This window comes from Quercus lobata, chromosome 6 (genome assembly GCF_001633185.2).
Source record: "Quercus lobata isolate SW786 chromosome 6, ValleyOak3.0 Primary Assembly, whole genome shotgun sequence".
Classification (NCBI taxonomy): domain Eukaryota; kingdom Viridiplantae; phylum Streptophyta; class Magnoliopsida; order Fagales; family Fagaceae; genus Quercus; species Quercus lobata.
Window position 1 is genome coordinate 47,048,538 of NC_044909.1, and position 12,731 is coordinate 47,061,268.

At 36.9% G+C, this 12,731-nt stretch overlaps 2 protein-coding genes across 8 annotated transcripts in view; both read left to right on the forward strand.

Annotated features, from left to right (window-relative positions):
• The window catches only part of LOC115995251 (soluble inorganic pyrophosphatase-like), a 36,466-nt gene extending 35,871 nt beyond the window's left edge, over positions 1-595 (forward strand). For 5 of the 6 annotated variants that reach the window (XM_031119753.1, XM_031119747.1, XM_031119749.1 and 2 more), the window contains 2 exons: positions 21-102; positions 269-595. In XM_031119753.1, the coding sequence (XP_030975613.1) occupies positions 21-102; positions 269-311 (125 nt within the window). In that variant the 3' untranslated portion in view covers positions 312-595. Of the gene's footprint in view, positions 1-20; positions 107-268 lie in introns of those variants that run through there. The other variant, XM_031119754.1, reaches the window with a different exon arrangement.
• Positions 596-2,169: 1,574 nt separating this feature from the next.
• LOC115995248 (gamma carbonic anhydrase 1, mitochondrial-like) lies at positions 2,170-12,055 on the forward strand. 2 transcript variants are annotated; one of them, XM_031119743.1, is made up of 6 exons: positions 2,170-2,510; positions 9,602-9,745; positions 10,532-10,657; positions 10,756-10,907; positions 11,382-11,692; positions 11,833-12,055. In XM_031119743.1, exons 1-5 carry the CDS (start codon positions 2,396-2,398, stop codon positions 11,658-11,660), a joined length of 816 nt encoding a protein of 271 aa, XP_030975603.1. In that variant the 5' UTR covers positions 2,170-2,395; the 3' UTR covers positions 11,661-11,692; positions 11,833-12,055. The 2 variants fall into 2 exon arrangements, with proteins under 2 accessions (XP_030975603.1, XP_030975602.1); XM_031119742.1 differs by having other exon boundaries at positions 2,171-2,510; positions 11,382-12,055.
• The last annotated feature ends 676 nt before the right edge of the window (positions 12,056-12,731 follow it).

The following is a 12,731-nucleotide window of genomic DNA, read 5'->3' on the forward strand; positions in this document are numbered from 1 at the left end:
TCACTCAAAGCCTATGATAGACAAAAAGAATGAAAACAAGAAAGTTGATGTGGAAGACTTCCTGCCAGCTGAGTCTGCCATTGAAGCCATCAAGTACTCCATGTGAGTTTCTCATGTCTTCTCTCTTTTTATGAAATCAAGCTCTATAATTTTATTGTTTAATCTCCGTTTATGAATGAGTGTAGATTTTTTTTGAGCTACTAAAATTTGTATTTTCTTGAACTTACGATCACAGTTGTTTCCCTTGTATGAATGGTTTTCGTCGCAGGGACCTGTATGCATCCTACATTGTTGAAAGCTTGAGGCAGTAACTTACCTGGAAACTAAGTAGAATGGCCGTGACCCTTAAATTATGATGGGTTGATAGACTTCTTGCTGCATGCCTGTCTCCCAAGTTTTATATCACTTGCATAAAACATTAGTAATGTTGGTATGAATGGTGCTAATGCCGCACCTTTAATACTATCAACTTTTCTATAAATGTCTGTATTGGATCCTGCTTCTGGGAAGAGAAATATTAATTTGGGTTTATTCTGTAGAGTTACATTATTTTGTTAGATTCCTATATGAATTATTATAATGGTTAATTAGTGAAGAGCTGAACATGCTGAGGATTAGCATAAGAAAGTTGAACTAGGTAAACCTATAAGCTAGTATGGTAAATAAGAGAAGCCCTAGTATGAAAATTTGAAAGAGTTACTGAAACCATAGTGTTGTAAGGAGCATTTAAAGATTTGTTGGTGATGTATGAATTTGTCGTCAAAATAATAGTATATGAAAGAGTTTCTTCTGTGTCACTGTTACTATAATTTGATATTTTTGTTGAGAGAAACGATAGAAGAATGAAGCTCAAATCGCTTCTGTGTGTCACTGTTACTATAATTTGATAACCATTCATTGGAGCACAATTTTCCTGTTAATTTTACTTTGACATTGAGAAGAATGAAAGTGACCAAGATAATTCTGTATGTTTGCTCAAATATTATCAGCCAAGTGTTTTTTCCCTTGTAATTTGCTTCATGGGGTTCCAATGCCTCCGTTGAATGAATCTGATCCGGAGTCAATGTATAACCTTGGAAGAAATTTATTACTTATCAAACAAAAAAATAAAAATAAAAATAAATAAATAAACAAGAAGAAATCATTGCGTGATATAATTTATTACTCTAAGTTGTTGTAATATCACCATGTATCCCTTTCCTTGTCTTTACTCTTCACACTAACCTACCACGACGGGATTTTTGAAAAGTATTTTGAGAAAATGTGAAAATAATTCTAGAAATTATGGTTATGTAATATATTATAATTCTAGAAACTTTAGGGCCAAATCAATATGTTATTTTAATTTAAAATTACACCTGGACTCTTCATTTGTTGTACGAAAAATGTAATCATGGTTTTAAAAGAATTTTTAATTAAAAAAATTATTAAATTTTTTTCTTCTCTCCTCCTCTCTCAATCCTTCAACTCCCTTTTCGGTTGAAACTCCATACAAACCAAAACTCAATCATTGTTAATCACAAAATGAAAAATTGTTACCTTCAAACACTTGTCGACTGTCACTGTTAACTTACACTATTATCCATTCATAAGGGTCAATGAGTCGCAATTGATATGTTGGAGTGCATAATATTTATAAACACAATTAAATTTATACTATGTTTTGTTTGACGGAAATTAATTTTCGGAAAATATTTTTTCACATTCATGGGTGTTTGGAATGATGAAAAATGTTGGTCAACCTTAAATTGTTTTTTCGGATAACCATAAAATAAATACACTTATGATGAAAATTGGTTTATGTTTTCATTTTCCATCCCACTCAAAACTTATCAATTAAATCTTCACTCCTTTCTTCCTACTATTTAGTGTTTGCCATCCAACCACCACCCCTCACTTGCTCTCGGTCTCTGGTACCCAACCATAGTCGCCGTCCCCAATCATAGATTTTTTATATACCTTTAATTGAAGAAGTTACTAGTTAGGCTTAAGTACCTAATTGTAATTAAGTTTTGTCTTCTTAAAAAAAAAAAAATGCTATATAAAGTTGATTAATTGTTGTTGAAGGGATAAATCCAACGTGGCAGCTTGGCCGGTAAAAGTTGAAGGTTGACAGGTGGCGAAAGGCAAATGATTACTTACAGTAATAGTAGTGTAGTTTAGCTCAGATGCAATAAGCAAAGGTACCACTGGCGCTGCATACCAGATTACACTCCCCTGTCAATTTGGGGGTACAACTCACCACTCCCACACCACGCAGACCTTACTGTTCGTTACTTACTACTACTTCTTTACCATTTCCACTCAATAGCTGAATAAATAGGTAGCAAATTCCTCAGTCTTTGATTTAATAAATCAAACCCATCGAGACAGAAAGAAGAAGAAGAAGAAGAAGATGGGAACATTGGGAAAAGCAATCTACACCGTGGGATTCTGGATCCGCGAGACCGGCCAAGCCCTTGATCGCCTCGGCTGTCGCTTCCAAGGCAAATACTACTTCCAAGAACAACGTACGCTATTTCCTACTCTATCCTTGGCCATCTTTTCCACCATTTCTAATAAACTTTTTTTTAGGTCTTTAATTTTAAAATGCACTAATCAGATACTCTTAAAAGAACGAAATATGTATGACTTTATTTATTTGTATTATATCTGAGGTTGGTTAATTAAATAGGAGTGATTTGTGCTATGCATTAATCTTAGATGATTTTTTTTTTTTCTTAACATGCTATAAAATTGACTGTTTGGCTCTTGATAAGATACAAAAAAGATGTGTGTTAGGATATTCTGATCTTTTTTTTTTTTAATTTCTGAGGTAATGTACCAATAATGTTGCGTTTATTTTTGTAATGTCTAGGAGGAGAATTAAAAAAAAGAGTGAGAAATGTAGAGAAATTGAATATGCATTATGGTGTTATATAACTATATAAGGAAAAGATAAAAATAGAAATTGGGTAGGGATTTTCCTTCATAGATAATACTAATAGTAGAGTATGGCACTCCAGTCCAGTCAGACACGGGTGTTTGTAAATTCCATAACAATCCACCTTTTGCATAGTGCCTATAAAGACCCTACTGCTCATCATTGGAGGCACCCACTATTGCCATGGTTTCCTTTCAAATTTAAAGCAGCTAAATTTTATACATTTACTTATATATATAATAGTTTTTAAAAAGTTGTTGTTGAGGTCGTGAGGGTAGGAGATAGAATTATGTAAATAAAACTTTTTCTGAGATAAGAAATAGTTAACCTAGTTAGTGCATACGCTCCTCAAATAGGACCTGAAGAATCTGCTAAGAAAAAAAAAAAACATGTGGTTAAAGTCGGATGGGTTCAAAGATAGGGTTCATTCTTGGTAGAATCGATATTCTTTCTTAGGTACCCCCAGTTTTGTACTTGCCAAGAAGCTAAAGGCATTGAAGGAAGATATTATTCAGTAGAATTGGAGTGAGTTTGGAAATGTAGAGCGTCAGAAAAAAGAATTGCTGGAGGCTTTGAAATTATTGGATGCTAAGGAAGGGGAGCACGGCCTTTCTAAAATGGAGTTAGGTGAGAGGGCTGTGTTGAGATCTCAAATACAGAACCTTCTCTCATTGGAAGAAGTCTCGTGGAGACAGAAATTGAGGATGCTGTGCATTAAGGAAGGAGACAACAATACCAAAATTTTCCACAAGATGGCCAATTCTCGGAGAAGGCATAATCATATTAGTATGTTGGAGGTGGATGGGGTTATCTATGAGGATGAACCCGAGATGGCCGACCAAGCTGTACAGTTTTATAAAAAATTGTTCAAGGAGACAGAGGAGTGGAGGCCTCGTGTGGAAGGTTTGGAATTTGATCAGATAGAGGGGTTGGAGAGGGACTGGCTTGAACGGAGGTTTGAACAGGAGGAGGTTCTTCGAGTTGTCAAAGAGATGGAAGGAGATAAAGCACCAAGTCCTGATGGTTTCTATTTGGCTTTCTATCACCATTGTTGGGGAGTTGTAGAAAGAGATGTCTTAGCCGTGTTTGAAGAGTTTTATCAACACAGTAAGTTTGAAAAATCTCTTAATGCAACTTTCATAGCTTTAATCCCTAAGAAGAATGGTGCTTCCAATATTCGAGATTTTAGACCTATTAGTTTGGTGGGGAGTGTTTACAAGATTTTGGCTAAGGTGTTGGCAAACTGCTTGAAAGAGGTCTTCGATCAGTTGATATCGGAGTCTCAGAACAGTTTTATGGGTGGTAGGCAGATACTTGATTCAGTTCTCATTGCTAATGAGTGTGTTGATAGTAAGGCGAAGAGTAAGATTCCGGGGGTTATTTGTAAATTAGATATTGAGAAAGCCTATGATCATGTGAACTGGGAGACTCTTCTTAATTTGTTGAAGAGAATGAGATTTGGGGTGAGGTGGTGTAGGTGGATCCGCTCCTGTATATCTATAGCCCAATTCTCTGTCTTGTTTAATGGGTCTCCAGCCAATTTTTTTGGGAGCTCTAGGGAATTGAGACAAGGGGACCCGCTATCCCCCATGTTGTTTCTGGTTATGATGGACGTCTTCAGCAAGATGATGAAAAGAGTTGAAGGGGCTGGTTTGTTTTGAGGCTTTAGGGCTGATGATAGACGGGGTGGAGGGGTATGTGTCTCGCATCTTTTGTTCGCGGATGATACGATTCTGTTTTGCGATGCTGATGAGGAGCAGATTCTACATGTTCGGATGCTTCTTCTTTGTTTCTAGGCAGTGACAGGTTTAAAGGTTAATGTGTTGAAGAGTGAGATGGTTCTCATTGGGGAGGTTCCTAATGTCCATGCCCTGGCAGAGATTTTGGGATGCCGGATTGGGTCTTTGCCTATAACCTATCTTGGTATGCCATTGGAGGCGTCTCACAAGTCCCCTACTGTTTGGAATCCTATCTTGGAGAAAATTGAGCGTAAGTTGGCTGGTTGGAAGAAGATGTATTTGTCAAAAAGTGGAAGACTAACGTTGCTTAAAAGCACATTATCTAGTCTCCGCACTTACTATTTGTCTCTTCTTACCATCCCTACGCATGTGGCCAATAAAATCGAGAGGTTGCAAAGGGATTTCTTGTGGGGGGACTCCAAGTTACACTTGGTGGGATGGGACAAGGTGTGTGCACCTTTGAAAAATGGTGAGTTAGAAGTAAGGAAATTAACTACTTTTAATAAAGCCTTACTAGGGAAGTGGTTATGGAGGTTTGGGATTGAGGAGACAATGCTTTGGAGAAGGGTTGTAGCTCTCAAGTTTGGGGAAGAATGGGGGGATGGACTTCCAAGCTAGGTAGAGGGGTGCATGGGTGTGGCTTGTGGAGAAGTATTCGCATGGGATGGGAGGATTTTAGCAAGAATATTCGCTTTGAGATAGGGGTGGGGGATAGAGTGAAGCTTTGGACAGATCAATGGTGTGGGGATTCTCCACTTCAATTGACTTTTCCGAGTGTGTATGGGATTGCATCCAATAAAGGGGCATTGGTGGCCTCTTCTCTTGAACGGTTGGGGACAGAGGAGTGGAGAAGCTGGGATGTTCATTTTACTCGAAGACCAAATGATTGGGAAATGGATGGTGTGGATGATTTTCTCCGTACCTTGGGCTCAAATCTACCTCCCACTGAAAACGGAGATCGTATGCAATGGAAGTTGACAAAGAATGGGGACTTTGATATTCGATCTTTTTACAATAAGTTAAGAAGCCCTTTGCCCATTATTTTTCCTTGGAAAGGTGTTTGGAAGGTTAAGGCTCCTCGGCGTGTTTCCTTCTTTGTGTAGACTGCTATATGGGATAAGATCCTTACAGGTGATAATTTGAGGGATAGAGGGTTGGATTTTGTTGATTGGTGTATCATGTGCCATATTAATGGGGAGACAGTGGATCATTTGTTACTACATTGTGGAAAGGCTTATTGGTTGTGGAGTTTGGTGTTTAGATCTTTTGGGTGTTCTTGGGTCTTGCCAAGATTGGTTGCAGATACCCTATTTGGTTGGTGGAATTGGCCTGGAAAGCATTTGTCTAGCATTTGGAATTTAGCTCCATTATGCTTGATGTGGTGTCTTTGGAGGGAGCGAAATAGGAGGATGTTTGAGGACATGGATGGTTCGGATGACCAGCCACTGGCCTCTTTCAATGGCACTTTGTTTGACTGGTCTAGGGCTTGGGGACTCACCTCTAGTGATTTTCTCCCTATGTTCCTTAGCTCTCTCCTGTGTACTTAGTATCTTTTCCTTTCTTTATCTTTATACTCTTTCTTTTCCCTTCATATTTTTCTCTCTGCCTTATGTTTTTCTGCATGAGGTAGTGTTCTTGAATATATATCTTTATTACCTATCAAAAAAAAAAAAAAAAAAATTCTGGGACGACATGGACGAATTTAGTAAAGGGGGGTACCAAATGGGGATAATATTTTCATTGGAGAAGACCTAAATGGTAATGCAAAGAAAAGATAGTGGGGGAATTTTTGAAGATTTTTTTGGAGGTCAGGGATATGGACTAAGGAATGAATCAAAAGATGTTATTATAGACTTTTTTACAACAACATATGATTTGATATTAATGAACACTTGGTTCAAGAAGAGGGACTCACACTTAATGACTTAAATTATCTTTAAAAGTGAGACAAACGATAGTCCAATAGATTTCATCTTTGCTCAAAAAGTTAATAGTATATGTTCTAAAGATTGTAAGTTGATATCAAGAGAGAGCATGACCATTCAATAAGACAAAGTGTTCCTCCAAACCTGGTCGGAGCTAAACCTTTTTCCACTCAATATAGGTTGGTGGTGCTAGATATTTGCATTAGAAGATGGAAAATAGGAGATATTAGTGAGAAAAACTCAAGAATAAGATGGTGGGGTTTGAAGTGAGAGAAAAAAGTTGTGTTTAAAGATAAAATGGTCAAAGAAGACAAGTCGTGTCTAGTCTGTAGACAAAGATGTATAAAGATGTTGATAAGATGTGGAATGAAATGGCTAGTTAAATTAAAGAGTGGCTAAAGAATTACTTGGAGATTCTAAAGGATTTGGACAATCGAATAAGGATATTTGGTGGTAGAATGGGAGGTTCAAACTTCAGTTACTTTAAGAGAGATTTACAGAAGCCTACCTAGATATAGAGAAAAATTCCACTTATGAAAAATAATAAAACGGCAAAGAGTAATTAAAAAAGAAAGCTATCCAAGAAGGCTGGATCTAAGACTGATGATGAATTATATAGCAAATTGAGGACAAATAATGGAGAAAATAATATTTATAAACTTGCTAAGACAAGGGAAATGAAAACAAGAGATTTAAATTGTGCCAAGTGCATTGAAGATGAAGATCAACGGGTATTAGTAAAGGAAGAGGGGATTAAAAAAAGATTGAAGAGGACGCATTAGGATGACTGAGATAAAGGACGCATTAAAGAGATGGAAATGGGAAAAGCCGTGGGACCTAATGAAATTCTCATTGAAATTTGAAAGTACTTGGGTGATGTAGGCATAGGCTGGAGAGAGTTCAGATAAATTTCATGTAGGGTGCCTCAGAAAAGGAGTTCAAATTCTTTGGTGGCGTGGAATATTGTTTGTTCACCTATTGCTAAAGGTGGTTCGGGGGTTAGGAAGATAGGGAGCTTGAATCAAGATACACACTTATGGCATTGGGCGATAGCTTCAAAGAATGGGGTGGTTGGAGATCAAAACCAAGTAGAGAGACTCAAGGGTGTAGCCTTTGGCATAGTATCAGACCAAGTTGGGAAAACTTCTAGCATGTGATGTTTGATGTAGGGGATGGCACATGAGTAAGGTTTTGGCATGATAAATGGAGTGGACACTATTCTCTAAAAGATTTGTATCTATCAAAAAAAGTATCAGAGCAAGTTGGGAAAACTTCTAGCATGTGATGTTCGATGTAAGGGATGGCACACGAGTAAGGTTTTGGCACGATAAATGGAGTGGACACTATTCTCTAAAAGATTTGTATCCTAACCAGTATGCAAGCACAGTTGACAGCGATGCTTCAGTATATTCAGTCTTGGATAGCCAATTGGATGGGGGGAACGCAGTTGGAACTTGAGATGTTATGACTTTCATGATTGGGAGTTAGAGTGGGTAACTTCCTTGCTAGAATTTATAAACTCACAGGTGCTTAGGCAAGAAGGGTGTGATAGGATGAGATGACATTTGAACAGAAGTGGAAAGTTTGACATTCATTCTTAGTATAAGGTTATTTGAGTTACCAATGCTATTTAATTCCCTTGGAAGCATATTTGATGGTTAAGGCCCCAAAGAGGGTGTCTTTCCTTGGTTGGACAGAAGCTTGGGGGGAAGATTTTTACCTATGGCAACATTATCAAGTGAGGTTTCTCTTTATTTGGTCGGTGTTGTATGTGCCAGTGTAGCAGAGAAACAATGGACCATTTGCTGCTCCAATTTGATGTTGCATATGTTTTGTGGAGCGTAGTTTTTAAGGTGTTTGGGATTCATTGGGTGTTTTCAAAGACAATAGTAGACTTATTGTATGGGTAGAGGAATTGGTTTGGGAAGCACTCTTCGGATGTTTAGAATCTTATTCTGCTATGTTTGATACGGATATTATAGAGAGAACTTAATACCTGCGCTTTTGAAGATACAGAGATACCAAGAGATGAGTTGGAATACTTGTTGATTTCAGCTTTGTTTAATTGGTCTCATGTGTGCGGTTTTACACGCAGCAACTCCATTCTCAATTTCCAATATTCACTTTGCAACTGTGTATAATTCTTTATAATTTATTAAGTTACTTTGTGTTCATCATTGTGAACATGAAGTAGCATTCTCTCTTAATAAAATACCATACTTAAAAATGCTTAGTGAATGTAGGAGGACTCTAATACTTAGTTACAATATTCAAAACTGTATAAATTACCATGGAATATGATCATAAGTTGGAATAACAAAGGGAGTAGATAGATAGGTATCTGAAGCAAAGAAGAGATGTGTGTTGTCAAAGCTCAAGAGTTCTGCAGAGTTCCGAAGATGAGGTTTGCTGTTGGATTCTTATATTCATATCTTTGGTGGTGCATATTTCTATGTAGATAACTATCCGGTTGTTATCAGATTGGAGAAACTTTTTAGTATTCTTGAATGGATTTCATTGTTGATCAAAGCTTTTGAAGCTGTTGGATGTTTCTTATGATTGTTAGTTTTGTTGTCCCTTTTCCTTGCCCCTACCTGGACTTGGTGAATATGGAGCTTGATTAGTAGTCTATCACTCTGGGGATAGAGTTAGGATGGCTGTGGTCTCAAATTCTAAAAGAATTTTTGAAGGTGAAATTGGTTGATGTTGGAAACCAGTTCAGGGGTTCCATATTTTCAGTTTGTTACAATCGTATTCTATAAGAACTAATTCTTTGGTTTGATTAGTTTTCCCCATGCAAGGCATTACTTCCTTTTTGTTATTGTCTTTAAAGATTTCTTGGCTTTGGTGGCCATAGTCAAATGCTTTTTTTGCGATCATGTTCATGCATGAAGTTCTTTAGCTTTGATTAACTTCTGTTGTTTTAATTTTAATTCCTCTAGACTTTGCATACCCTCTTAAAACTATTAACTTGGGATTTTATAAGTGATGGTTATATATATTTTTTTATGTAGTGTCTAGGCATAGGACACTCATGAACATATTTGACAAAGCTCCTGTGGTTGATAAGGATGCATTTGTGGCCCCAAGTGCATCTATCATTGGCGATGTTCAGGTGGGACGAGGTTCTTCCATTTGGTATGGATGTGTTTTGAGAGGTATGCTGCACCAAAATGTAACTTAAGGATGTATAAAGCACCATGTACACTTCTAGTTTCATGATTTAGCCATATCTTTTCTTATAATATTTTCTAATATAGTGCTTGTAATTGTTACGGTGAATTTTCTAGTTGTGTTCAAATTGTGCCTTGGTCGACAGTGTGATACGTTCTTATTTTTATGATTGTGACAAAAAATAAAATAAATAGAGAGCATATCACATAGAATGGTATTCCTCTACTTGTGCATCTCTCAACCACTGCTGTAATAATTGTTAAGAATAATAAGAACTTCTTTATTCTTTGAAAGTAGGTAAAGTTGATGTCAGCAGAATTTCGGATTTATTTATCTAAAGAATTGGCATATAAGGAATATGGAAGTGAAAGGAAGTAAAATTCAAGCTTGCTATCCCTATTACAACCACATTCTTTTATACAGGAAACAGAACACCCTTCTCACCATTATATCCAAGCACAAAGCTGAAAATTACTGAACCCAAGCATTATCACTGTGTAAGAAGTGAAAAAAAAAAAACAAAAAAGCAGGGGAAATAAGAACACATTGCTTCACAAAAAAATGATTGCATTAGCTGTTTTATGTAGCACAACTCAATCAAAAGTAACTTTTTTGGTCTCATTTTTTGTTTTAAATTTGTTTGAATGATTAATATTATCCTGTGAAACTATTCATATGTAATAAGTTTGTTCATTTATTTTCTTGTGTGTGTACATGTGTGCATTTCATTAGGTGCTTATTCTCTTCTGATTGTGATTTCTTATTTAAAGGTGATGTTAACAGCATCAGTGTTGGCTCTGGAACAAATATACAAGACAACTCCCTTGTTCATGTAGCAAAATCTAATTTGAGTGGGAAGGTTTTACCAACTATCATTGGTGACAATGTTACTGTGGGTGAGCAACTTGTGATCACGTCACAAATGATATCAACATGGTCCTGATGTGAATTTCATGAGGATTTTCCATTACGGTTTCCAATTTGAATTTGGCAGGTCACAGTGCTGTCTTACATGGATGTACTGTTGAGGATGAGGCATTTGTTGGTATGGGTGCAACCTTACTTGATGGGGCTTATGTTGAGAAACATGCGATGGTTGCTGCTGGAGCCCTTGTTCGGCAGAACACAAGGATCCCTTGTGGAGAGGTTTGTGAACATTGACTTCATATGCCTGAAATTCAGAATAGTTTTTTTGTCTAGTTATATCCTCTGATCATGAAATCGTATACTGAAGTATGCAAAGGAAGTCTGGCCAAATGAATTCCTCTAAGCCTTCATCTTTTAGCAAAGTTTACTAATTCTAATATTATACTTTCAATGTATACATTGCACTTTGATCTACATATAAAGCCATTTGCTTAATTATTTGAATTCTATTTTGTGTCATGTACTTGGAGTTGAAGTATGGTACGTAACACATTTATTCTGATTCCATCATTTCTAATCCAAGTCTTTCACTCTTGGCAACTAATTGATTTTTTATATTTTTAGACTTGCACTTGAGTTCACGTGGGCTCCTGCCTGATTTTGCCATTAGTCTCTAGGAGTCCTTAGCATTTATGCATACCTTGAATCTGAGCTTCATATTATCTTAGCAAATCTCTTAAATTGTTCCCGCAGGTGTGGGCAGGTAATCCAGCAAAGTTCCTCAGGAAACTCACAGAAGAAGAGATGTCCTTTATCTCCCAGTCAGCCTTAAATTATTCCAACTTGGCACAGGTTCATGCAGCTGAAAATGCAAAGAGCTTTGATGAGATTGAATTGGAGAAGTTACTACGCAAGAAGTTTGCTCGCCGTGATGAGGATTATGACTCAATGCTGGGTGTTGTACGTGAAACACCTCCAGAGCTTATCCTTCCTGATAATATCCTGCACAATAAAGTACCAAAGGCCACTTAAAAGTGTGACTTGCCTGAGGAAGCTAACTCCTTGTGAGATTTGTTAGTGGATTTTATTTTATTTTTGGTTACATGCCGATTTTCATATCCAATAATTTTTTGGGGGTTGGGCAAAGTGTTAAGGTCAGATCTTTGTTTACATTACTGATATATGGCTCTGCTCATCCTCTCAGGCTGATCAGAAACTTCATTTTCTATTTTTTGAGAACGGCTACAATGGAACTTGTATCTGGATGCCTATGCCATCCGTGAAGCTCCCACTGATCAGTAGTTGTAAAATTCAATTGCTTTGCATATGTTATGTTGGAATAAAGAACATGGAATCAGGTATACTGGAGCGTTCAATGATTTTTGTGATAGCTCTTATAATATCAGCCTCGACTTTTGGTTGGTCTATCTTGATAACGTAATTATTGAAGGTGATGCTCAAATCATCATCGATCACTTATTGATGGAGTTAAGTTTTGCTCATTTTGGTGAGGTGATGATCACCGATTGCAAATTTCTCTTATCTGGCTTTAGATTTTTTGCTCTCAACCACGCTAAATGTAGCGGTTGTGCCACAGCTCACGTTTTAGCAAGAAAAGCTGTCCATAGCTGATTATCAGGTTTGGTTAGTAGATGTTCCACCTGATGTTTTTTCTGTAGTTCTTCGTTCCTTGATTTTTAGTCATCAATACAGCCTTCTAGGCATGTTTCTCCAAAGAAATCCATTAACCAAAAAAAAAAAAAAAACCTTGCAAGTGGTGCAGCCCAATCATTCAAACCTGCTCTCCCTTTTTCCAATTATCTTTTTAAAGCATAACAAGTAACAAAATCTGTTGGTTGCTTTGACTTGCCCTCAACTGAGATAAGAACTATGAAAATACTGCAGATATAATAAATTGAGACAAATAAAATAGTTTCTGTTTTATGCATCATAAATGAGTTTGCTGGGTGAAAAGGCAAGATTTCGATCATTCAATCCCAATAGGCTGCATTGAACAAAGAAGAGAAGAGATAACATAATTGATTCATGTGGGTTTTTGTGATGGAGGTTCTATCCTGCCCAATTCCAGCTTTTACTTTTTGT

Excerpts from the sequence above, each read along its gene's own strand:
- LOC115995248 (XM_031119743.1), top strand. The coding sequence starts at position 2,396 with ATGGGAACATTGGGAAAAGCAATCTACACCGTGGGATTCTGGATCCGC. Across the intron at positions 9,746-10,531 it reads GTATGGATGTGTTTTGAGAG|GTGATGTTAACAGCATCAGT; the intron begins GTATGCTGCACC and ends TCTTATTTAAAG. Across the intron at positions 10,908-11,381 it reads CAAGGATCCCTTGTGGAGAG|GTGTGGGCAGGTAATCCAGC; the intron begins GTTTGTGAACAT and ends TTGTTCCCGCAG.